We start from the raw sequence: 27,656 nt of genomic DNA, 5'->3' as shown, positions 1-27,656 counted from the left end.
CCTTGTAAACGGGATTTATGATGGTTGTAACCGGGGTTTTCCAGCAGGGAATCATGTTAAACATGGGACAGTTTCACATTACAAGTTCTTCAGATGGTCACAAACCTCAAACACTCACGATAGCTGATGCTTCTGCTGCCACCATGTGGTTGATCACATGTACTACAGCATTGTTATACATTATTACTAATGTGTCATGAAATTTAAATAAGCTTTCTAAAGCAACAAATAAAGTCCCTGGCCATAGCTGAAGGTTTCAAGAAACCCACCTCATTGGAAATTACGCTTATAAGAGAAACTCGCATTAATAATCTAAAACTCTCTGAGGAGCTTTTTAAACCAAAACACAATCTGAATGTAATTAAACTCATAAAACACATTTAGGAGATGAGGAAATGTGTAACCATAGCAACAACACCATCTGAAGATCTCTTTCTCTCACACACACACACACACACACACACACACACACACACACACACACACACACACACACACACACACACACACACACACACACACACACACACACACACACACACACACACACACACACACACACACTGATAACGCCACTGTGTTTTTACCATGGTATCACAACAGATTTCCTATAAAGGACAGATCTGTGATTTTGTTTTCCATCATCTGCCTCATAGTCAATTCATTTTCATTTCATCTTCATGCATGAGAGAATTCACACCTAGTAAAAATAATTAATTAATCTAAAAAAAGCCAAGAACATTAAGGGGGAAATGCAGTTTGAGACGCATGAAAGCCAGTGTTGTTGAATCCACTGACATCAAACCTGAACATGTGCATTTGTGAATGAGATTTAAGAACTGCAGTGTCAACATCATATAACTTCAGAAGACCGACTTCATACTACATTTTTGTGCCTTTTGCGTTCCACTGAAGTCATACGGGTTTTGAAGGACACGAGGGCGAGTAAATATAAAAACGAATAAAATTTTTTGGATGAACTATTGCTTTAATAACACATTCCCTCTAATAAAATCACCAGTTTTGTGTTTCAACCATAATGAGGATAACATTATAAAAACATGCTGTTCTCATACAAGAAACACTTAAATGGCACTTGAAATGGTAAATTCATGTTATAAGAGCTGTACTACATTAGAAATGAGTCTCTGTGCTGATGTAAAAACGAAAGATTTCTGCACTATTTAGCTCGAGAGCTGCCAATTTAAAAGGAGAGTTCACCAAAAACAAGGATTTACTCGCAGTAATGTCATTCACAAAAGATATTTCATAGAATGAACCGTCCGTTTGTCACTCAAAGCATCACATGACTTCTGAAGACCTGGAATATAGTGCACAAATCATACACACTACTGTCAGGTACTTTTCTGTCAGTCTTAGAGGATCACAGAAGAAAGAAGGTCCTTCTGTTCGGAAAGACATGAGGGTGAGTGAAACGACGTCCAAAAAAATATCCCAAACAAACCCTCAAAAACAGAACTAGATACAAATGTAAAAAACAATGCCGATGTCGATCTTAGTTCATTGTCCTGATTTGTGTCTTCTTTATAAAACTGTATCGAGTCTGTATCAAATTTGGCGAGTAAAAAAATAGTTCACAAGTTTGTAACATCAGTCTCTGCTCAGCGGGACGATCTTCATGAAATCAGATCCAGGGTCAATAACAGGACAGATATGAGTTAGTTCATAAATACTAGTATCAGCGAGTTAAGTTCTTTAAATTCATTTTCAGGTGCTTTGACTGTTTCCATGATGAACGGAAGAACGGGACTGTTCCTCCTGCACATGTTGTCCGGTCCGGATGAGGTTCTGGCACTCCAGATGTTTGTGACACTCATCATGGCGAGAGACTCTGTTACCTGATGTTGAGAAGTTCCTCTCGGAGCCAGCCGGGCAGAATCTGACCCATTTTATACAGCAGTTTAGAGAGCTCGATATTCCCGTCTCTGTAGTAGTTCCTCAGAAACACCTGAGACTGACAGAGACAAAAAGTCAATGTGAATTTACACATCTTCTTTTTAAAATAAGTAAGGAATAATTGACGACAGGCCGTTGAATTATTAGAAAAATTATGCACACCCGAGGTGGTAATGCAACGGCCTGAAGTCAATTATTCCGCTTATACTACAGTTACCACACCTCGAAATATTGTTCAGATTATGTATTTTAAGACGTTTGTAAAGTTGTTGTCATTAAAACGCTCTTGTATGTAGGACTAATTCCTTGCGCATCTAAACCCATGCTCCGTTGCTAATTCCAAAACGTCATTTTAGAGTTAGTAACGGAGGTCTGAGCCGCTGATAGCAGACTAAAGGCCACTTAATGCTGGACACACGTAACGACTAGAAACATTCTCTGACTGTGAATGCAGCAGATTTTAAACACCGCTGTGAACACAGACTGAACGTGCTGAACACGCATGCATGCAGTCATAAGTATCAAATTACATTCATAACCGACCTTACAGTAAGTGTGTCCCCGGCTTTATGCAGTTATTAATGCAGTTATGAGAGAGAGAGAAGAAGAATTATTTATTTATTTAATTCGTTTTAATTAATTCGTTCATTCTTTTTTTCTATTAGTGACGACTAGCCTAATAAATGAAACACAAAGCCCTTTTAACAAGTATAGGCCAATCAATATTTATTTATTAGTTATATTATCTGCAGCAGGACTATCAATTTATTGAAATATTCGGTTTAATTTTCTATTGATTATATATAGGACTATATATACTTTATTTATTAAAATTAAACTGCATATTTCCATTGATTGTGAAGTTAGACATTGGAAATTGCAGATCGAGTGCATGGGGCTGCAGTTTTTCTTTTTATGAATTGTATCCTATTTTTCCGTTATTACAGTTAACTACGCGCAATGATATGGAACTGTAATACGGTTAAGACCTGCCGGAACTACTTTAGCCATGCGGTTCCCTGAATATAATTGCACACCTCAGAACGTTCGTCAACCAATCAGATTCAAGCATTCAACGGCCCTGTAGTATAATGTGCAATATTTCAGTACAAAATGCGATATTTAAAATGCAATATTTCAGTACAATGACTGAAAAAAGTTAATAAGCTGGACAGGAGATACAGGCAATATGACCAAAATCTATACCATAATTGGAGCCATACACTATATTTCTCAACGTTGTTGCTTAAATGTCAATGTCTATTTTATTTCTATAGCACTACTAAACACAACACCAGTTGACCAGTGTGCTTTACATCAATACAATAGGCAATAAAAACACAAAAACAAAACACAATGAAAAAAACTTTTATTTTTTTATTAGCATATGGTCTAAAATAAAATAAAAATTATTTAGCCTAGATTTAAAAACAGACATGGATGGAGCAAATCTAATACTAAAAGGTAACGCAGTCCACAGTCTGGGAGCAGCCACTGAAATATGACTTAAATGCTTAAATTAAATAATAATTCGTGTCTGAGCATCAGACTTTTCACCGGTGACATCCAATCTTATATTCATTAATACGTTTTGAGAATCACTTAACCTTGCTTTAAAAAAAAAACTGACCGACATTTAAGCCTCTTAATAGAACAAATGTAACTGATATTTAAATTTCTTAAGAATAAAACTAAACAATATTTAAATATCTTAAAATAGCAACACTGACCACCAATATTTCAATCTTTTAATAGAACATTACTGACCAATATTAAAATCTCTCAATTGCCTTTGAACACACAGACATGTGCCCGAGTTTCTGCGGCGCTGATAAATGTGTTAGAACAGGGGTTCCCAAACTTTTCCATGACAAGGCCCCCCAAATACCACAAGTTTTCAGCCCCCCTTTTGCAGGATGTGTTATTAAACCCATCGACAATACTACGGCAAATGTAGAAATGAATAAATAAAACATCTGTTAACATCAGATTATGTGATGGTGTTTGATACCAGTCAATCAGAAATTTTATAGAGATGCACCGATTACAATTTTCTGGGCCGATTGCGATTTTTCATTGAGTTTGACCTTCCGATACAGATTTTAGCCGATTCCGATTTTATTTTTTCTAACCACTTTACAGCACGCACAAATATTTATTTTCTATATATTTTTTTTATAAAACACCATATAGTTTTACCCAAACTGAATAATAAAAACATGTTTAAATGGGTAAATTTCATAAATATATATATTTTTGAGTCTTGATTTTCTTTTCTGACATAGCCTATAGTCCAGTTCTTGTTAAAACACACTAGACATGCAAATAATGTGCATTTTAGGCACTTTTTGTGTGAAATCATATTTATTTTGTCCATCTAAAGTGTGCTTTCACTTTAATTGCTCACGCTTGCGGTGTGAAACGGCCGTAATTCACGAGGTTTCCTACATGTGTGTTCCGTGTGCACGTGTGATGCTGATGTTGCGCGATGTTAATCATGCGACGCTAGAGTGCATTTGACCGGCATAAAATTGGCATATGTCAGACTGATTGGCCGGTCTCCATATCTCTAAAAGATTAGCATTAAAAGTATAATGTTCAGATAGGCTATGCGACAAATTATTATAATGCTATTTCATAACAATTCTCAAAATAATATAATTTTTTGTAACTTTTTTTTTCTTTTCTTTTCTTTTTTTTCTTCTTCCAACTAGCTGCGGCCCCCCTGGCGCCCCCTGGCGGCCCCCACTTTGAAAACCCCTGTGTTAGACAACACTATTATGCAATAGAGCTAGATCTAGGATCTCTTGTATAATCGTTTTATATCGTCATAACTAAACGTTAAAACTTGCTCTATGGTAAAGCACTAAGACATTATAGACAGTACGACTTTCTGTAAAGCTGCTTTAAAATTATGTGTATTGTGAAAAGCGGTAAACAACTAAATTTGACTTAACTTGACTAGATTGTGCTGGCGTTTAGGCGTGTGTGTGTGTGTGTGGTACCTGTGTGTCCATGTCCATGTATCTTTGTCCTTTACTCTTCCCTAAACACTTAGTCTGTCCCCCGTCCAGTAGTTGACACCAGAAGCCTTTCTTTGGGTCAAACCTGCAAAACATCATTTAGTTAATGTGAGGAAATTCTCAAGACAGACATGAAGTGTAGAAAGGTTATCAAAACGTCCCACATGACTGTAGCTTATAAATATATATGTATTTTGGCAGTCACGTTCATGCTCAAACTCACGCCAGTATTTTGTGATAGTCGACTCGATTCTCCAAACCCAGGAACGTCTGGATCTTCTCCATGACTGAAGCTGGATCTGTTTTCAACCTCTGACCGTCCACAACCAGAATCTGTGAGGGCGTAACGCATGAAATATGATAAAGAAAAGCACATTATTAGAACATACAGTCATACACACACAGACCTGACTGTGGTGGTAGTGTTCGAGCCAGCGCTTGAGGTGTGTGGCGTACCACCCTGGAGCCAGGCAGCGCTTCTGCACAATCTGCAGCTTCACAGGTGCATTGTGGGATGCGGTAATGACATCATGGAACGAGTATTTCAGGGCCGCGGGGTCAGCATGAGCTCTCTGATGCTGAAGAGAAAAAATTTATTATTTTGAGCCCAATTTGATTTATTTTAAATAATTTTGTACATTTTAAATAATAATGAATTGTTAGTCTACATTGAAGGTTTAAACTGTAATTTATTTTATTTTATAGACAAAATAAAAATAAACTAAGGTGACTAAAGTACAAACCACGTTCGTCATGGAAATGTTGATACTATATAATCATCACTGTACAATAAGTAAGGTATCATGATTTTAAGTGGTTATATAAAATTCATGGTTATATAAAAATACTGATGCCACACAAAAACATTGAATTTTCATACAGGACAATTTTAATTGTGATTACTACCATTTTACTACAAATACCACAGCTAAATGGTTGGTTACCATAGTAAACCTATGGTAAATGAGTGGTGTATAGGCACCTGGTACCAGGCGAACGCTCGGTCCGCAGGATCACTGAGGACCGTGATGACTTTAGCTCTGGGCAGCAGCGCTGCGGCTCTGGACGGGGCAACAACCGAATCAAAATAATTGGCACCTTTTTCAAAATAATAATCAGAGCTGCTGTTGGACGGGAGGGGGAAATACTCCATATACCTGCAGGAGAGACAGAAATGAATACACAGACTCTACCAGTGTGAAGATGAACAGCGCGTGGGACGTTTGTTGCTCACCAGTCGATGCCTCTGTGATAGTTGTGTCCGCTGAAGAACTGAATCTCCTCGAACGTCTCTTTACTGGGGGAATTACTGGTCAGATCAGAGTGCATCCCCAGAAATAAATAGAGAGCCGTTGCTCCTGAAAAGCAAAGAAAGAGAAAATGTACCATGCTGAACAGTTGTTTGGACCCCATTGACTACCATTGTATTTTCCTCCATTCTATGCAAGTCAATGGGTCCAAACAACTGTTCGGTTAACCATATTCTTCTAAATATCTTCTTTTGTGTTTAGCAGAAGAAGAAAAACATACAGGTTTGGAACAACTTGTGCGTGAGTAAATGATGACAGATTTTTTTGGGGTGAGCCATCCCTTTAATTATGGAGAGTACAGATATTGTATGTTTGATTACCAACAAGTTTACCAAGGCACCATTCGAGCAGCAGCTACAAATTAAAAGTGAAGGAAAACCCCAAGCCCCAGAAGTTGGATATCAGCTACAGAAACCTGCTTTATTAAACGCCCGAACATGCTTTTTTAACACAGGCATTTACAAAGACAGAATGATGGATTTGTGCTTCGAGTGATAGGCCAGCGTGAGTCAAATTATATTTTCTTGCTGTATGTGTAATTTTTTAAAAGTGACCAAAAAGCCATTTTAAAGCAGTTAAGCAAAAAACAAATTTTTGTGCCAATATATATCTATTTTATATTGCATTCATTATTCACACTGTAGTGTGTAAACAGGTTTGATTCTGACAGGATCTGTCTGTGTCCATGGGATGGCGCTGTTGCCCCTCACCAGTCTTCTGAGGGCCGATGAGCAGCAGCTTTGGGAAGCGGTCGCAGGTTTTCTCTTTTGACCAAATGTCCTTGTGTCTTTTATCCTCACAGGGGTCCTGAACACAAGATCACACAGCTGAGAGGTTTCAGTGAGACAGAGTTATGATTAGACTGAGCGACTGACAGGAGAACTGAGAAAAGTGTTAGGAACTGCAAATGAGAACGAAGCATGTTTCCAATCACACGTTCCAAATGCAGTTTGTATGCGTTCATCGTGTCTAGACTGTGACTATTTTCATTTGAAAAAGTTTGCGTTTTCCAACTGTGATCCTGCATTGTGCATCAGTTTTTAATTTGATCATAGATCTTGTTTTACGTCATGTTTCTAGAGTTGAGCAGATTTATATTTGTACTCTGAAATCCTCCTTCATGAATGAATCTGCATTGCCACAGACCTGCCAGAGCGGCTCGGCGTCAGACGGGAACAGGTGGAAGTATTTCTCGGCGAGCTGCGGTGGAGGAAGCGTCTGCAGTTTCAGATGAGTCCACGTGAGCAGGAAGTTCAGCAGCCGCTTGAAGGTGTACAAGCCCAGCCGGTCATTCCCGTAGTTTGACAGGTGAGTCATGAATATGCTAATCTGAGAAAGAAAGACACTTCTTCAGCCAATCAAACCTATTTTAAGGCTCCACTTGGAATATTCTGCACCAAATATATTCTATACGGTCTGTGATCATGCATCACTGTAAATTAGTATGTCAACAGCATGCGATGATAAAACAATAGGACGCTACATTGTGGTCACATGACCTTATTACATTTTTTTTAGCCTTTATTTTACCAGGAAGTCTCATTGAGATCCATTGAGATCACTTGGCCCAGGTAGCAGCCATACATAAACACAACATATTAAAGTGCTATATAAACATTGCATGTTTAATTAGCTGACTGGTACCACGTGTTTAACTAGTTTCATGATCTTGTCTCGTGACTCTTATGAAAGTGTTCAGAGAAAGTTTAATAGCATCTCTCATAAGAAATTTTTTTTAATAAAAAAGGTGTAATTTCTCTTAAAATTTATTTGTTTCTATGAATCCGTTCAAACTGCCCATTTCAATTTAAAACTCCGATACTGCGATTTGTTTGTCACTCAAAAAAAAAAGTAAATGTTTAAATTTCATACATAATCTATTGATATATAAGAGGTCTTTGTACCATATGTTTAATTTCTTAAAACATCCGAGTCTGTCGACAACAGGACAGTGTGAAAGTTTAAACGGCTCATGAATGTATGTTATGAATAATGAAGTCTGAAACAAATATATAGTATTATTTCATAATCATTTTATAGTCATTTATTTATTAGTAATTAAACAAATATTATTTAAGTTGATAAGCACAGGAAAACACAATATTTTTCCTTCAAAACTTCTTCAGGTCATTTGTTTGGATAAATAAAAAATATGACAGATCACAGGGTTCGTACAGATACTGTAAAAAGATATTCCAGGACTTTAAAGGACTTTTCAAGCCCTACTTATTTGGTTTTCAAGGACTACAATTAGAGATCGCACTTATCAAACAATATCTATAGGATTTTTTAAATGCAAATTACAGATATATGGTATCCAAAATACAACTTACAACATATTTAATAATATATATTAAATACAACGTTTATAATGGCTATTATTGCTCAATAAATAATATTTTATATATCCAGAAACATATCGTACATATCCAGAAATGGTCTGATGGGGGTTTATCAGACGGACTGCAGTGTTAACTTGGCTTGAAAAGATTGTATTTGTGTTTTTGCGAAAAAAAATAATTTTATATATATTGTATTTAAATAAGTAAAGCACTTTTCAAGGACCTCTTAGTAAATATGGCTGTTTTCAAGGGTTTTCCAGGACTTCAATTTCAAAAAGTCAAATTCAAGCACCTTGTACGAACCCTGATATCAGTCTTTCTTGAATTCAATTATCAAAAACATGCCTTGATTAATTTTACTAACATTATTAGTGTATTTTACTGTGAGTATTAAACATTTTTGATTGGGAACCTAAAAAAATGTAAACACCCATAAATCTGGGTTTAATTTAGTTTACTGAATGTCATCAACATGCTGAAAAGGATTAACATTTTTACGGCTATATATCCCAGTCGCACTGACAATAAGCGCACAGTTAGTTGATGTGTAAGTAGAGAGACTGACGGGGTTGAGCAGGACGGTGAGGAACAGCTCTCCTCCGTCAATGATTCGCTCCAGCTCCTGTGGCCCGCCGGGATAGTCCTTGTGAAAGATGGTGTGTGTGAACAGACCACACGTCTGCCTGGGCAGGACCTGATGGAAACACACACAAATGTGACGCCCAATCGGTTCTGCATTCACACACTGCCTGCCTGACTTAATGTGTGTGTGTGTGTGTGTGTGTGTGTGTGTGTGTGTGTGTGTGTGTGTGTGTGTGTGTGTGTGTGTGTGTGTGTGTGTGTGTGTGTGTGTGTGTGTGTGGCTCACACTCATGCAGTACAGCGCCTGTCTCACGGAGGGAATAAATAGACGTGAGCTAATGTAATATTCATAACATCTCACACTGAACTCAGGAGCTCAATCTCATTATGAAACCCAAGAAAGAGAGCGAGCAGAATATTAATCTGCTCCTGAAATAAAGCACAACGGAGACGTGGTCAGCGGAGAAGCGGACTGCTTTCACGCTTGGTTCAGGGGCCAATATTGTTAATTTTTGGTCTTTGCATGACACAAACACCTTTCTTTGATAGTAACAGGGCTTATGAATCTGGTCTTGTGTCGTGAGTGATGACTTGAAAACTTTACACCATCTCTGACAAACGACTGAGAACGTTTACGAGTTATACGGGAGCTGAACATGAACAATAATCGGATCGGATTTGAGCTGAGCTCTGAAGGATGAATAAAGTCTGTAACAATTATTTAACATTTAATAATTATTTTTAGATATTTTTTATATCTGTAATTATTTATTTATTTTACATTTTATAGTTATTGTATAATCATTGCATTCAGTTATTTTATCATTTATTATTATATTATTTCATGATTATAAAATAATTATTACATATGAAGTAACTATGAAAATTATTTCATAATGATTTTATAATTACAAAATTATTCATGTTTATTAGCACTGGGAAACCCAATCATTTTATAATTATTTCAGTTCTTATATACAAGTATGTATTAAATAATTCCAAATAACTTTATATTTTATAATTGTTTCAAATTATTATATGTTTCAAAAGTTATATTTTATAAATTACTTTATAATTATTACATGTTTAATTTATTTATTTTATAATTTATAATGAATAAATTCCTAATTATAAAATATTCATATAATTTTGTTTATTTTATTTTATAATTACAAAATTACATTTTTATTTTGATATTTTTTCCTCCAAATGTTTGCAGGTCATTTGTTCTGTGTGGTTGAATAACATCATTCATTATTCACTCATTCTACCATGATGAGTAAGTGGAGAGTAAAAGCTCTCGCTGTCACTCTTCATAACAATGTGAAGATCTAAATGTCACTGAGGGCAAAATGTGACAGTCGTATGCAGTTGTTAGTGTCAATTTATCAATTCAACTGTTCATTTGCTGACACATATGAACAAACATAATGAGGGTTTATATTAATGAGCAGAGCTCACTAACACACACACACACTCACTCTGATGCCGCGGTGAATGAAGCCGCGTCTGAACCGAGCGGGTTTGAGATGCGGATACTCCTCAGTGCTGGTCACTCTGATATCCCATACGCGCTTCCAGGCCTCGTACAGCTGGATGTGGACGGGATACACACCGGAGTGATGAGGAGCCACTGCGTAACCCAGATGAGTCGGGATAGAGTGATTCTACAGGACAAAATCAAACAGAATGACAGTCAGAAACTGACAGAGGAATAAAACCCTCCAGACCTGTGTGTGTGTGTGTGTGTGTGTGTGTGTGTGTGTGTGTGTGTGTGTGTGTGTGTGTGTCACCTCAGCGAAGCGTCGGTTCAGGCTCATCTGCTCCGCTAACACACTCTGGTTATGGAAGCGGTGTGGCTGTATGTGACTCCACATGTGAGGAAACCACCAGAACTCATGAACGTATGACAGCAGCAGATCATCACCCAGATCCTCCTCATCAGTACCTGACACACACACACACACACACACACACACACACGCGCGCGCACACGCACACACGTCAAAAGTTTGGAATAATTATGATTTTTTTTTTTTTTTTGAAAGAAGTCTCTTCTGCTCACAGAAGCTGCATTTATGTGATCAAAAATACAGTAAAATTTGTAATATTGTGAAATATTATTCCAATTTAACATAACTATTTACTATTGTAATATATTGCAAAATGTAATTTATCCAAAAGCTGAATTTTCAGCATCACATCACATGATGTTGTGCAGTTTTCACCTGCATGGAAGAACTTCCCTGAGAAGCCCAGGTTAAAGGTGAAGTCTGGAATCGACCTCCGCAGCTCATTCTGAGTTTCAACCAACGCCTGAGTAGATACACACACCATTTATGATATTGATGAACCAACACATAATTCATTTACACATGAAATAGCGTTTTTTTCCAAATATGTGACCCTGGATCACAGAACCAGTCACGAGTCGCACGGGTATATCTGTGGCCATAGCCAACAATACATTGTATGGGTCAAAATTATAGCTTTTTCTTTTATGGCAAAAATCATTAGGATATTAAGATCATGTTCCATGAAGATATTTAGTAAATTTCCTACCGTAAATATATAAAACATGTATTTTTGTGAGTGAATGCTGCACAATCGTGAACATAAATGCACAACTTTAAAGGAGATTTTCTCAATATTTCCATTTTTTTGCTCCCTCAAAATTCCAGATTTTCAAATAGTCATATCTCAACCAAATATTGTCCTATCATAACAAACCATACATCAATGGAAAGCTTATTTATTCAGCTTTCAGATGATGTATAAATCTCAATTTCGAAAAGATTGACCCATGTGACTGGTTTTGTGGTCCAGGTTCACATATATTTCTCTCCAATCTGAAGATGATTTTGTCCCTAAACTACAGCAGAGTAAACACACACACGCAAACATGATCCGGACATATTTTCATAAGATTGTTCCAGATATCTTTTTTTTGTGTTGCATGAAAAATATATACTGCTATAAAAATACACACTGGATAATATTTAGCTTTAGAATCCAGCTGGTTTGTGATTTCCCAAATCCATTCTCTCCATCTTCCCTTAGTTTCCATGCTTTTTCCCACACGTTCTTCTAATAACAGTGGCAAACAGCAGATGTTTGAGTCGATCTCTTTAACGCACCTTCACATCCGACACCTTCATCCTGGTCCCTTCCTTGCCCACAAATATGTCATCGATGTCCACCAGTATGAAGCGGTCCAGGGACAGGGACAGTCTGTTAGCAGTGAGGAAGGACACGGCGTCCACGAACACCAGCTTGTGGAGCCAGAAGGAGAGGTTGTGTCCGAACAGAACCCTCTGGATCCCGTCGTGAAGCCCGAGATCTTGCACCACAGAGGTGTGCAGAAGCCCAGCGCTCTCCGCAGAACGGGTTTTGGCCAGCAGAACCGGCTCGTAGGTGGAGTGATTGGACAGGAAGACGGTCCAATCATCCCCGGGAAGAGGACCGCGGACCACCTGACACAGAGACACAGAGAAGAAGGCTTTATTTGTGTTAAACTTCAGCGGATGAGCGTTGAAACCTCGTCTGACCTGCTGTGCTCGAGTGACATGGAGCAGAGGGGATTTGGGGTTGACCGTGCAGTCCTTCAGTCCCAGGTTGGAGTGCAGGAACAGAGGAAATCCTTTCAGCTGCGCACTCAACAGACTGTTCTCATTGGCCTAACGGGACAGACAGGAAGTGACATCAGATGATCTGATACACATGCTGCTTCCATCCAAAGTCAGATGTGGGATATATTGATACTCGCCATCTCCGACCACCACGGCACGACACTCAGAGAAAATAATGTATAATGAAAACAGCAAAACTACTGTTAGCTTTGCAGATTTTGGAATATTATAATCAAGAATAAATGTTTATGTCTTATCTACGTTGTGAGCAAGAAATAGACCCTAGGGATGGGCTACAATTAATCGCATCCAAAATAAAAGTTTGTGTTTAAATAATATATGTATGTGTACTGTATAATTATTTTGTATATATAAATACACACATATGCATGTATATATTTAAGAAAAATGTGTTTTATATATAAAATATTTATATTTATATATAATATAAATGATGTATAAATAAATAGTTCTTAAATATATATATGCATATGTGTGTATTTATATATACAAAATATTCATACACAGTACACATACATATATTATTTAAACACAAACTTTGGATGCGATTAATCTCGATTACCAGTAATCATAGCCCTTCCCTACTGAACACTGTCAAAATGTGTCCGACATGTTTAACTCTATCTACGTTGTGAGCACCAAACAGACCCTGAACACTGTCAAAATGTACCATTGGAGAAGTGCTAATTGAACATCCATTTCAATCACTGATTTCGGCCCTCTAAAAAAAAAAACATTTTGGCCTGAAACCAAAAATAACTGTTTCGGCTGAAATTTCCAGAAGCCTATATCTTACATCTTACATCTTAGATTTGTCGCCTGTGGTTTTGAGACTATTGATTCACTTTCTCCATGTTTTATGATTTCACTGGTTACAACAATGCACTTTTCCAAGTAGGAACTAGGAAGTTGAAATGTATGGAATTCCGAAGCTGCCAAAACAATAAACAAATATAAATGAAAAAATAAATCAATGTGGAAAAAAATACAATTATACATAAATAAGGAAATAATAGTATAAATACTTGTTTATTATTGTTTTTTTTTACATTTATTCATATATTTATGGGGGTTTTTTTTATCGTTTTGGCAGCTTTGGAATTCCATAGTAACGCTGATGAGCGAGTGTGTGAAACTGATATAGAGTCGCTTACCTTAAAGAAGCCGATAATCCCAACTCCAAACTCGATACAGTATCTGTCCAGTAATTCCCTATTCCAGGCGTCCATGTTCACGTACTTCAGGATGTTTTCATACACAATCAGCACAAAGTGGCCCCGCTGTCCATCCGTTAACGTGGGCATGTCCCCTTTTCCAGGAGAAATTTCCATCCGGTACCGGAATCGCGCAGACTCCAGGATGGCCACGATCTCCTGGCCGAGCTGCGAATACTGACTCTCCACGAACACCAACACCACCGGATCCGACCGATAGCCATCGTATGGCAGCGTCCCGCCCACTCCAGCAAGAAAGGGGAGTGGTCGAGAAGAGGTCACGTAGAGGTCATCCGCTGCATGCCCTGCTGTGACCGACGGTTCGAGCTCTCGTTTGACAGCGTACAGGAAGTAGGAAGAGAGAAACACGCTGAGAACGCAGAGGAAGAAGAGGAAGATGAAGCTGGTCTGTAGCGGCACCTGGCGAACGAGACGGCGCAGGCGGAGCACGCTGGGCATCCCACAAATAAACAAACAAACAGCTAAAAGAAGGAAAACTGAAGTTCAATCTACATGTTCACGTTCTGTTGGGGAAGTAAAGCGAGAGGAACATGACACAGAAATGTCTCTGTGCTTCTATGTGACCATTGCTGAGGTGGAGAGAGGGGGCGGGGCTCTAAACTTGAGTGGATGATTTGTCTGTCCATCATCGGACTGGCTCCGCCCTCTTGCTCACTCTGAGACTCTTGATTGGTCACGGACAGCTGACCAATGACGGGGGCCGGCCCTGCTGTGATTCACCGACAATCATTGCTATGGATCCCAGTGGACACCTGCACACATGAAAGAGACAAATATGTCAGGAAAAAAATTAAGAGAAAGAATCATAATTTTGTAAAATGTAACTAGAATCAGGGCCAAACAATTAAAGCAAGACCGAAATCAACTTAGTGAGATTATCAGATCACAAAGGCTGAATTTTAATTATTATATGCGCTGAGTTCATTGTACATGTGAGCAGCTCATGATCCAGTGTCTCAGTAAATGCTGCTCCACATAGTTGTGCTGTAAAATCTAATTATTGAATACTCATTTTATTTTATGGTGAAATATTACAATAGAAATATTGCTCATTTTGTTTAATTTTTAAATAATAATATTATTATTACATATTAATAATAATGATATTATTATTATTATATTAATAATAAAATGATATGAACAGTAAAATAATATTACAATAGTTATTTATTATTTTGTTTAATATTTTCTTAAATAATACTCATAATTTTTCTTAAATAATAATAAAACATTAAAATAATAATAAGTAAAACATGTTTTTGAATTAATCATAATTGTTATACATTACACACACACACACACACACACACGAATAAAGGAGAAAAACAGATTTTTGTGTGACCACCCTGATAAGGAAGATTCCCTCATTGGAAGAAGATAAATCATGAGTGTGTGTGTGTGTGTTTGAGTTACTGAGAGGAGAACACACACACACACACACCTCTGGTGGCGATGACACCGCGCTCAGGGCATGAGGAGGACTATCAGAGTCAGATTAGAGACAGTGAGTTCACACACGCAGCAGGAGTGAAGCGGTTCTGGACGGCGGTGGGGCGCTGTGGACTGATGGGTTTGTTCTCGCTGGGTTTCAGGAACTATTTGGGCTGAATTTGCATAGATTTCACACTGTCTTTTGACAGGGCGTGCTTCAACGGGACTGTGAAATTGTGTCCTGATTCTCAGTGGGTTTAAAAATACCCATCAGATTCATCCACAAACTCAGAGAAGTTTCAGATGCAGTCAGTCCATGAAAACAAATGATCAAGATGCACACAAAGCTGCACGTCAATGGATGAACGTGTTATGATCAGGAACAGAAGATGGCTTGGATTAGCTGGACATGAGATGCTCTAATAGCCAGAATCTTATTTAAATAAAAAACTAATAAATACTCAATGTAATAAATTCATGATATTTAAGTAAATTCATTTGATTGAAGAACGACTAGGTGAATAAAACAAGTTGGTGTGTTTCATAAACCACTCAAAAAAATGCTGGGTTGTTTCAACCTAATTTTGGGTCAAATATGGACAAACCCAGCCATTGGGTTACATTTCAGTTACAACGTTTGGGTTTGTCCATATTTGACCCAAAATTGGGTTGAAACGACCCAGCATTTTCCGACCCATCAAGTTATGTTGATTATAAAGAGCAATTAATTTGTGATGTGTTGCAACTCGCCACACATGTCTGATGTAGACTATATTAATTCTGTTTGATAAAAACTGCAGTGTATTTAGCACACAAGTAAGTGTGCTTACAGGGTTTGCAGCTTTTTAGTTAGTAATTTAATGTAATCAAAACATTTTTTACAGCAAAATCCAACAGAAAAACTAACATTTACAATAAGGTTCAATTTGTTAACATTAGTCAAGTATTAGTAAACATGAAAAATACTGACAATTTCATAATTGAATCATTCTCTAGTCAAATAAAAAGTCTGTTAATATTATTTTAATGGCCCTGAGCTGACATGAACTAACAATGAACAGTTGTTCCTGGATAGTATTAGCTAATGCATTCACTAACATGGGACCTTACTGTAAAGTGTTACCAAATGACCATGCATAATAAAATGCACATTAGAACTTAACAATTAATTCAATATTTTGGTTTAGCGTCGTAACCAATCACTGACATTTATTTAAAAAAATTGAGAAATTACGATTTTTCTCATTCAGACAGACAGGAGAATTAAGATACAAGTGCACACACACACAGAACAGAAGTTGTTCTCATTTTGCAGCACTTGCATGTGTCGAACTCACAGAACGTCCCCACTGGGCCTTTGATGTGAGTGTGTGAGAGTTTGAGAAGCATTGTTGGAGCCGCTGGCAGGAGAATGCATTTGATATATGAGTGTGGCAACAAAAGCAGCGCTGGGACTCTGGAACGGGTCGGCCCATTGTGAGAAGGGGCCAGCCGAACCCTCGGGTCACCAGGAATCCTCACGCAGCCCCACACTGACACTTAACAAACGACGCTCCGTAGCAACCGCCAGCTCTCCATGGAAACGCTGCATGAAGGCCGTGGAAACGGTGTGACAGAATGGAGACCTTCGCAGGGACTCAATCGGCCTGGATTCAACCAGAGTTCACTGCGGGATTCTGATGAAATCTACAACTGCAGATGAGAAATCTATTTTGGAACTCCAGACGAGAATTTTGGAACTCACAATGGAAACTGTGAATGAAAATTCTACTTTAATTACATGGGCTGGTTCATAAATCTGTTTTAGAGGCCTCGTGTTCACCAAAGCGTTTTTTCACATGGCTGGCGTATTTTTTAAATTGTTTTCAATGGGAGCTCCGCGTAAAAAAAAAACTGCAATGAGTGTAGCGAGGCGCTGAGCGTTTTTTTTCACGCTGAAGCGCTCAGCGTTTTTTACCGGTCGCCGAGAGTTGAGGAATGTTCAACTTTGGGTAAAACGCAGCGCTCATCACTGTCACTTTACCCAACCGACCAATCACAGTGGAGGAGGGGCGGGACTAACACCACACCGACCAACCGCCACATTCTGCTTGTACAACGTCAGCAGAATACAACAACAAGCACAATAACGGAACAAAATTATTTAAAACAAGAGCCAGAGAAAATACGTTACATTGTATCGACATTTTAATATAGACTCAACACAGAAACAAAATATGTGTGAAATGAGATACTAGTAACACTTTCGCGGATATTCCGTATCATAACAAGCAAAGCGTCTCAACTGCCAAAGCGCTCTCAAGCGTCCACAGCTAGGCGTTTTCAGCAGAGCGCCTATCGTTCTCAGCGGGCTAAAAAAGAGTGGATTAAAGTTACTGTCAACTTTGACTCCTACCATTACTTGAGTATCATTTAGCTTCAGTGTGATCAACTTTTGTGACACATTCCTCCAATAACCATCATTCAAATTGTGTCACAGACTAGTAGACCTTCTGTTGGCTCGGACCAGACGGGATAGCCTTCATTGTCCTCGAGCATCGATGAGCCTTGGGCGCCCAAGTCAACTCTGACTTCAATCATGTTAAAAATACAGCAAAAGAGAACTCAAAAACTCTAAATTGTAGATCTCTCGAGAACTCTAGTTCTTGAATTCTCTCAGCAGATTCCAACACTGGATAGTTCCCGTTACCCTGCAATATCTCAATTCTTCTCTCACTTCCCATTAAATATGAAATGAATAAACCTGTTCTTCTGAACATTACCATCTAACCCATATTCCGCCTCATGACCTCATTCTGGGAACAGCATTCTGACTGTGACGGATCCCTGACATAAAAGACTTCCATTATGAAGTGAGAAGTGGGATTGATGATTGAAGCAGAACCCCAGAGAGCCGCTCGAGAGGACGAGGTCATCAGGCATCATCAGCGGGAACACAATCATGAGTGACACATCCATGATGAGAGAATTAACAGTAACACCTCAGGCCGTGTACGACACACCTCACGCGAACACAGCACGCTTAATTCAACCCCATCGACACACACACACACACACACACACACACACACACACACACACACACACACACACACACACACACACACACACACACACACACACACACACACACACACACACACACACACACACACACACACACACACACGTGTTTATTTTATTGGATATGCTACAGGAACAAACAGCGCAGATTCCCCTGGAGACAGCCAATGGGAGACCTGAAGGGCAGAGCGGCTGCTCATTTATCACGTTTGGCAGCTCCGGGGTTTGTGGGTTTCTCTGAACACAATGACGAGCCGGTTCACTCAGCCCTGCATTTAACAACAGCAATCGCAATCCAGACGTCAACTGCAATCACAACTAAGAGACTCAGTCAATAATCACTTCAGTTGCTCTGAGCAGGTGTGTCGGCGCTGGCCATGATCAGAGAATTTGATTCTTACCAATATAATCAGTTCTTGAAGAGTGCTTTTATGGTGTTTATGATAATATGAACTACATGTTTTTTTTCTGATTAGGGACATGTGAAATTATAAACATATGTAGCAAGCACTTTGAAGCATCTTACTGGTAATGATCCACATCCCATTGAGTTCTGCGCTGGCAAGCGCCACATGTGCTTTAGAAAATGCCACTTTTAAATCTAATCAAGGTAAAAATTTATATTTTAAATCTTTACATTTTATCTTTAAAGTCTATAAAGCAGAGTTGTACAGTAAAGCATCCGAGCCGTTTTGATTGAGAGATCTGTAAGATGACTGATGCCATACATCCGTTTTCCTGGTTAATGCATCGAAAAACTGGAAGAACATCAGACATGTGCGGAAAGGTAAGTTCTCATGAAACATGCTATAGAGATTTGGATCTCGGGAGCGAGTGTGGTCGTGTTTGATGTCGCGTGGGTCAGATTTTCCACTGACGATGATATGACCTGATCAGTTTTTATTCAGTGAATAAGGAAAGGAAACGAACGAGTCCAGGAGGCGAGACAACTGTCTGTACATGTGTGATCCTACAGCAGATGGACATCAAGCACAAATCACCACATCAATCATTCAGCAGCTGTCAGGACACATGTGACAAACACACATGAACACACACACACACACACACACACACACGGTGGGTTTCCGTGTTTTATGAGGACTTTCCATAGACACACACAATGTTTTTTTTTAATGGACAAACTGTATATTATTTTCTCGCCTAAACCCATCACAGAAAACAACCTCAATCAGATCTGCAGTTACATGCCTTCAAATCAGCAGTGCATCGAAGACACAGATGATTTAAAGTTAATGGGTGAAAAATAACTGAATTCTATCAATCTATAATCTAAAAATCAAATCCATTACGACTTATCAGGCCAATTTATCTGCCAACATTGAGTTATTTGACATCAACATCACCTGATGACAAAAGCTCGTCTCATTGATGAACAGAAGTACAGCAGCAAAATCTACAGGTGGCCTTGTCACTAACAATATTATTATTAAATATTTTTAAAAACTTCATATCCTTTAATATATTAGAAGGGGGGACTATAAAACGCAACGTCTATGACATGCTGTCAATCACTTTTTTTTAAGTATATTATCTCCCAGCTCTACATATATAGTTAAGTATATCCACACACACATACATACATATATATATATACACATGCAGTATTTTACTATACAGCAAATCTTAACTATAGCTCAATAAATAGCTAATTTATCGTCTAAAAATGTAAGTATTTTTATCGTCCAGCTCTAATCTGCAAAAAGTGACTATAAGGAATGAAGTTATGATATAATAAACATTAACATCATGATTTTTAAGCTGCTTTGAAAAAGTGCTATAGTTAAATTTGACATGACTGACTAGAAATGTGATTGAACACCAGAGAAAAATAAAGTAAATATCCACAAAGCACTTTTTAATTGAGTAAAAATCCACTCGCAAGTTCCTCCACCTAGAACAGCCGTCCCACTTCAGAAGAACGAATGAAACAACTTTACAACTCAAACAACACACATCTATTCAGAGAATTCATCAGGGATCCAGCTAAATTTAGGCCAACTAAAATACTCAGTTGAAAATGCTATTTGTGCTTTCAGAAGAGAAAGAAAATGTAATCTAAACAGAAAGCATTTCTTCAGGATTTTTGGGATTAAAATTAATTTCAGTGCATCACTATAATTTGTGCGTTTTAACAAAAATGCATTTTGCTTTAACATTTTTGCTTTTAAACCCTTCACTCAAACTTTTTATTTAAATAAATAATATCAATATTTGCAGATATTACATACAGTATACACACTACCGGCGTTCAAATGTTTGGAGTGATACGTTTTTTTTTAAGGAATTAATGCTTTTATTCAGCAAGGATGCATTTAAGTGATCAAAAGTGACTAAACATTTTAAATTAATGCTGTTCTTTTAAATTTCTATATCAAAGAATCCTAGAATATAATTAAATAATGATAATAATAAGTTTCTTGAGCTGCAAATCAGCATATTAGAATGATTTCTGAAGGATCATGTGACACTGAAGCTTTGCATCACAGGAATAAATAACATTTCAAAATATAGAGAAATCAGTTATTTTAAATTGTAATAATATTTCACAACATTACTGTATTTTTGACCAAATAAAAGCACACTTGGTGAGCAGAAGAGACTTCTTTAAAAAAATATATATTTTAAATGTACCGACTCCAAAGTTTTGAACAGCATGCACACATATATGCAATAAAAAAGCCAGTGAAGAACTCGGTCAACTGCTTTTTAAAGGTCTGTGCCTGTGGTCAAACACTTTCAGTGAGTGAAACCTCATAACGAAGTGTGTGAGACCCATTAAACACAGAGGGCAGTAATGACCTCAGCTTAGTATGAGATAATGAGCCCCGCCGAGACGGACGTTATTACACGTGTTCACCGATGACTGTACGGGATTGATTTTACTCGAGATCATAAGAGCTCTGTGTTTGTGCTGAACAACAGCTTTAGGCACAATCTAGAGTTGAAAAACCGAATCCCTCAGATGGAAAACGAGCAAGAAGTGAACGACTCTTTAATTTCAAACCATATGAGCAAATCATTCCTAAACACACTAACACACAGAAGTGGCACCACAACAAAACAAATGGAAGCCATTTATAAGCTGGTCAAATAAACATGCTAGAGAGAGAAGTTTTATATTGATTATCCATTATTTAACTCCTGTTAAAAACTGGGTACAGCTTTAGTGTTGTTGGGTCAAATTGAGCCCCATTGGTTTCCTTGAAATTCACCAAAAAGTAGCAAGAAGCACCGATGTCTTCAAATACTGCCTAGACAGCTCATTGGTTTTGATATAAAGCCAATCAGAACTAGTGAAACATCTAGTCTTTTATTCCAGATCAACAGGTCATGTCACGCTTTTCTCTGCTGAGTCGACAACAATGTGCTTCAGGCTTACACACACACACACACACACGCACAAAGAAAAAAAAACTTAGGCTACATAATTTGCACCTCAATTTATTTTAATGTATGTTAAATGACAGTGTAATTTTAGTATTGTTTATATACAGAATTCATTTTGAATTAGTTTGTTTATATTTTAATTTGATTTCAAGTTGTAGTAATTTTATTGTGCTTGTTTTTTATATATATTTCTATATAGCACTATTTTTTATTTCAGTTCATTGTAATAATTTAGCTACGTCAACTTAAACTTATTTCAGTTTCCAAGGACTTTTTTCATTTTTATGCAAGATTTCCATGTAATATTTATATTTTTATTCCATTACCGAAAGCGAAAGCTCCAGTCTCCTGCTTCTCAGGTGTTTCTACGCAATCAAAAGTCAGAGATCTCGCTATGAACTCAAACGTTTCTCATTAAATGCATCCAAGAGCAACTCAGTTTAGTCTTAATACATAAGTGAAACCCCTCCTGAGTTATGAAAGAGAAACTTCAGGCAAAGACATTTCGGGACATCTTTCATTTCTCATTCTCGCTGATGTTAGTATGACGTGAAATAAAAGCTTCACTATATCAGGGTTATTATGGTTAACTAAAACTAAAATCATAAATCTATTTGTCACTTGAAATTAAATAAACGTTAACTGCAATAATAAAAAAATAATAATAATAAAATAAATAAATAAATATATATATATATATATATATATATATATATATATATTTGTTTTTTTACATAAACCCATTTTATTGCCAAGGCAACTTTTCTCATCTTTTAGTTTAATGTGATGTACTAAAATAACTAAACTTGAAATAATTAATAAAAACTACATGGACATAAAGTTGACAAACACAACAAAAAAAACTATAGAGGAACATGTTGACATTTAAGGAACCTCAACAGGGGTCGTGAAACTCACAGTGAGCACACGAGACCATCAAGACGACTGACCTGACTGCTCTTTAACTGACAGGGCACGTGGGTAATGAGATCGACACACACACACACACACACACACACACACACACACACGCTGGTGATTTGAGCCGGACGGTAGATGATTCTTGTGCCCTGTGACCTCTCACCTAAATATGATTCCAAGCCTGCATCTGGATTGGCCGAGAGCTCATAACGGGTCAGATGATGTAACATGATCCCGTCGTCTGACACCTCTGAGAGCAGGACAGTCTTGAGTAAAAGTGCACTTCATATTCCCTTCAGAAGCATTAAACGTTGCAATGCTTTTCTTCTCTGTTGTGACGTAACCGAGTGAAACGGCTTAACAAACAAGAAAAAAAATGTAATGCGGGGCTTGATTTTTTTTGTCTATGAGGAATTGATTGGATGGTGGTGGTTTGCTATTGGTTAATCCCATGTGAGTGACAGGTTGCCCCGCCCTCACGCCAATTTTTGTCTTTTGCTGACTAGTAAAGTTCAAGTGTGGTGACCTCTGACCTGTTGGCTCTGAAATTACTTTACTTACTCCAGGCTGTAGTGTCGCTGACTAAACACAACTTCAGTGATGTACCATTACATTAAGTGACGGTAATTATATGCAAATATTCATAAGGGGCGGGGCTTGGGTTCCATTGCAGTAAAACCATTAGGTAAGAAACCCTCGGTTATCAACAAATTGTCAATAATGGTTCTCTTCCTTAAATTGTGTTTCGACTGCTCTTGGGCTTCATGACAGGGATACAAACGCATTTCTGAAATCTAACGATTTCTAACTAAACCATTCAAAAATAATGATATGGCTTCACTATAAATCGAATCACAGCATATACTGCCGCATATGAAATCATCTAAGTTTGGGTCGCTTTAATGAGCATTTGGAAAAACTTCTTAAACTTGTAATGATAAGTGCTTATAAACGGACTGTTGGGGGCTTGATGGTTTAACATTTGAAAATGGACAAATTAATACAGCCAAAAATATTAATATTGTAATTTTACTTATATAAGACAAACTAAAATCTATTGTCATCTTCATTTATATAGCGCTTTTAACAATGTAGATTGTTTCAAAGTGGCTTTACAGTAGTAAACGGATTTTATTTTATTTTTATTTTTAATTTTTATTATTTTATTTTATTTATTGTCCATTTATTAACTAAGGAAGTCTCTGAAAGTCCAGCCCAGCTTCATGTCTGAAGAGGAAACATGTCAACACAGGACTTTGCAGGATTTACAGGCCTTTAATAAAGCTATTCAAAAAAATCATTTTCAAAACAATAACATCAATATCGACTGAAAACAGACTCACGGTGACACTGACAGGATATATCAGCGGGGAATGTGTCAGTCAGGCAGAAGGAGTGAGAAAGAGAGATATCAGCCATCCGTGTGTAAGCGAGCGTGTAACGTCCTGCTCTCTGATGTGAGACGTACAACACACGTAACCTCACATATCCCACAAGGCACTGCATGATGAATGAGCTCTGCAGAAGACACACATCTCCCATGATCCTCTCCTTCACTCCCTCTCTCTCTCTCTCTACCTGCCCGACAGATTGATTAATGTCTGTTCTGTGCCGCTCCAACACACACATTACACGGACCCGACCAGTGTTTTAGTCTTGAAAATTGATAAAAATGAAATGAGTTTATGCTTATAACAAGATCTGTCAATGGGGTAAGAAAAAAATCTAGTTTCTATTTTTTTTTTATTCCATTGGCAGATATTTTTTAAAGCAAAAACTTGCTTAATTTTGACAACAAAAAGACAACAATACTGAGGCAGTGCAAAATGACACGTTCAGAATGATACGCTAAATGTTTACTTCATGCCAAAAATATGCAAAAACATAGACATTTTACAATTAAAAACAGAACTAAAAATTTTAATATAAATAAAAAAGGACGCAAAACAACAATGAAATAAATCTCTCTCTAAACTCATACTGTGTGTATTTACTGTATACATACACACACAAACACATTTCTCACTCCTTCCGTCTCTCTCTCTACCTATCTATCTAGTATCTACCTATGGACATAAGCAAAGTTGTATTTATCAATATATGACTAATCAGAAAGATGCCAAATTAATTGCAGCCACAAACTTTTGAAGCCTTCTGTACAGACAGATATGTGTGTATATATATACACACACGTTTGTGTGTGTGTGTGTGTGTGTGTGTGTGTGTGTGTGTGTGTGTGTGTGTGTGTGTGTGTGTGTGTGTGTGTGTGTATGTGTGTGTGTGTGTGTGTTGGGGTTCCTCCTGCTCACCTTAAGGGCAAACAGTTTGAGTGATGACATCTTCCAAAATGAGACCCCACTGAGCAGATGAAGATTTCAGAGTCAAATTACCCACAATCCATCACTCTCTGCCAAACGACAGCTGCCAACCTGCCTCTCCTCAGGACAAAATAAATAAACGGTTTGTTGCGTCCTGACAAATGCCAGTGTTTGTATTTCAACACAGATGGTAACTCATTATGCAGCAGTGATTTAAAGGGTTAAAGAAGCTCACGATCTGCAGGACGATCATAATCTCCATCTCAACAACGACTACAGCAGAACTACAGACACTTTCTGAAACATACACACGGTTGCTTTATGGGCCACTTTATCATAAAGAGGAGACAAAAAATGATGATGCACATGCACAAAGTCATTCATTAAATTACCAACCCCCCAAAATTATGTAATTAAATAAAAAATGATGCCTAATTTGCGCTGTGCACTGCAGTCAGTTTAAATGGGGTTTTGTGCATTTTTAAACAAAAAATTATAGGGCTGCACAATTTAAGGAAAAAAATCTAATTGCAATTTTCTGATAAAAATTGTGATTTAAAATAGAATTTAAAAATAAATTCCAGGTTTGCGGTGCTTTTTTTATTATCAATATGGCTGTACAAATAAAAAATTACTACTAAAAGAATTTAATAAATTATTAAACAAATTAAATTATTAAATTGTAAAATTTCACTGTGAAATACACAAGTCATAAAAGGAAACAGACCGCGTTTGAATAATTTAAAATAAAAATAATGTTATGAAAAATTTATTTCAGTGCTCTATTTCTGTGTCACTGATCATGTGACTCTTTGTACAGACAGTCAGATGTATTTAAGAAAAATAATATAATAGTAATTTTATTTTGACATTACAACTGTAAAATTACAGCCTTATTTTCACGATATCTGTTTTATTTCAATTACTCGTGCAGCCCTGTCAGGACTGATCTGATCAGACTGAATCTCTCTGACTCTGATGCCACTGGAAACACAACCGATCAACTAATCAATCAGGACTGAAGAGACAAATCGACCAATCAGCTCTGAAGATCCACAAAAATATCAAGAAAAGACACAACAGGCGTCAGTGCAGCTAAAAATAAACTTTACGCTACACGACAGCTGTGAAATGGAAGGAGTTCATGGGTCACGTGCAAACACACACACACACAAACAAACACACACACTGAATGTTTTCTTTATACAGAGGTGATATTTGCTGAAGCCAAACCCAAACCAACCACTCAACCTAACCTAACTCAAGAATTTGAGTATGGTTATGGTAATTATGGTTATGGTAATTACTCATACCTGCTGATATGAGTAGATTCAAATCAAGAACATGATTCAGCGGATTCAAGAGTCTTTCAAACAAAGAGTCCTCAAAACTCATTTCCCATGTTTTAGTATACCGTTCTTCAAAGACTCTGCCCTCACAAGTGTAAAGAAACATGGCTGAAGTGAAAACAATGCACTTTTTACCAGAACAGAAGCCTTACAAATGACATGAAACTGTGTCACATGGTTTGCTTTTTGAGTGTTTACAGACTGTAGATTCAATACACTCAAAATCAAAAACCATACATTACTAAATAGATTTCACTGTACAATCAGTGATCTTTAGCTATAACACAGATGAGCCGTGTACAAGATCCTGAATAATGAAGAGTGTATGAAATCGGTTTTATTTTTTTCCAGATTCAGTTTTTTTCCATTTTAATTTTTCTCTGTCATGTGATTGTCCAGTGAATCTACTGTAAATCAGATTTCACACACATTTAAATTAACCCCAATAAAGCCATTTATCATGTGAAGAGTTATTCAATCAGGACTGTTTGAAGACACATGAATGCTTAAGATGATGTAGGCTACAGTAAAACATCAAATACACCATGATTTACCACAGCGGAAATACATCATCACAAATAGGCAACAGAAAGAGTCCAGAAAGAAAGTATTGTTTGGGCTACACAAAAATCTGAGGGGAACTGACTTCATACATCCACTATGATTTACCAAACTACAGAACAACGTACTAAACAGGAGTGTAAACATCCTGAACACTGAATGATGCACTAACAACAGGTGCGGTGTACAGTATAGGTGTCTAATGCACAGAGTCTTTACATAAGGCCGTTGTTTAGTGTCAGAACATGCAGCAGATTTCCTCTCACCTGATTCTCACACAGCAGAAGAAGAAGCGTTGCTAAACGCGTCCGAGCGCGTGTCCTGCGTCACTCCTTCACCGCTCACCCGGAGAAACGCTCGTGACAGTGACGCTGTTCTCACGGTGTTCCGGGAAATTCGGCTGTCCGGTGACTCCGGTTCTCCTCCGGTCCGGAGCGCGTCTCGAGCGCAGAGACACACCAGCTGAGTGAAACATGTGCGCTGAACTGATGCTTTACAACCATTCGGCGATAGAGGGCGACACACACACACACACACACACAC

The 27,656-nt window shown here is 37.6% G+C and overlaps 1 protein-coding gene across 1 annotated transcript; it reads right to left on the bottom strand.

The window, feature by feature from the left end:
• ndst1a (N-deacetylase/N-sulfotransferase (heparan glucosaminyl) 1a) lies at window positions 1–27,656 on the bottom strand. The gene is made up of 16 exons (XM_079629833.1): window positions 27,380–27,656; window positions 13,979–14,811; window positions 12,723–12,851; window positions 12,312–12,647; window positions 11,403–11,490; window positions 10,968–11,122; window positions 10,656–10,841; window positions 9,158–9,286; window positions 7,397–7,579; window positions 6,961–7,057; window positions 6,175–6,298; window positions 5,923–6,097; window positions 5,348–5,518; window positions 5,164–5,273; window positions 4,923–5,025; window positions 1–1,975 (listed from the first exon to the last, which is right to left on the bottom strand). Exons 2-16 carry the CDS (start codon window positions 14,495–14,497, stop codon window positions 1,856–1,858), a joined length of 2,625 nt encoding a protein of 874 aa, XP_079485959.1. The 5' UTR covers window positions 14,498–14,811; window positions 27,380–27,656; the 3' UTR covers window positions 1–1,855.

Source organism: Phoxinus phoxinus, assembly GCF_949152265.1.
Source record: "Phoxinus phoxinus genome assembly, chromosome: 12".
NCBI classification, from domain to species: Eukaryota; Metazoa; Chordata; class Actinopteri; order Cypriniformes; family Leuciscidae; genus Phoxinus; species Phoxinus phoxinus.
The sequence above is the reverse complement of the archived record's forward strand: the minus strand, read 5'-3'. Positions and strand labels throughout refer to the sequence as shown.

Excerpts from the sequence above, each read along its gene's own strand:
- ndst1a (XM_079629833.1), bottom strand. The coding sequence starts at position 14,497 with ATGCCCAGCGTGCTCCGCCTGCGCCGTCTCGTTCGCCAGGTGCCGCTA. Across the intron at positions 11,123-11,402 it reads AGGGAAGTTCTTCCATGCAG|GTACTGATGAGGAGGATCTG; the intron begins GTGAAAACTGCA and ends TGTGTGTGTCAG. Across the intron at positions 1,976-4,922 it reads ACATGGACATGGACACACAG|TCTCAGGTGTTTCTGAGGAA; the intron begins GTACCACACACA and ends TGTCTCTGTCAG.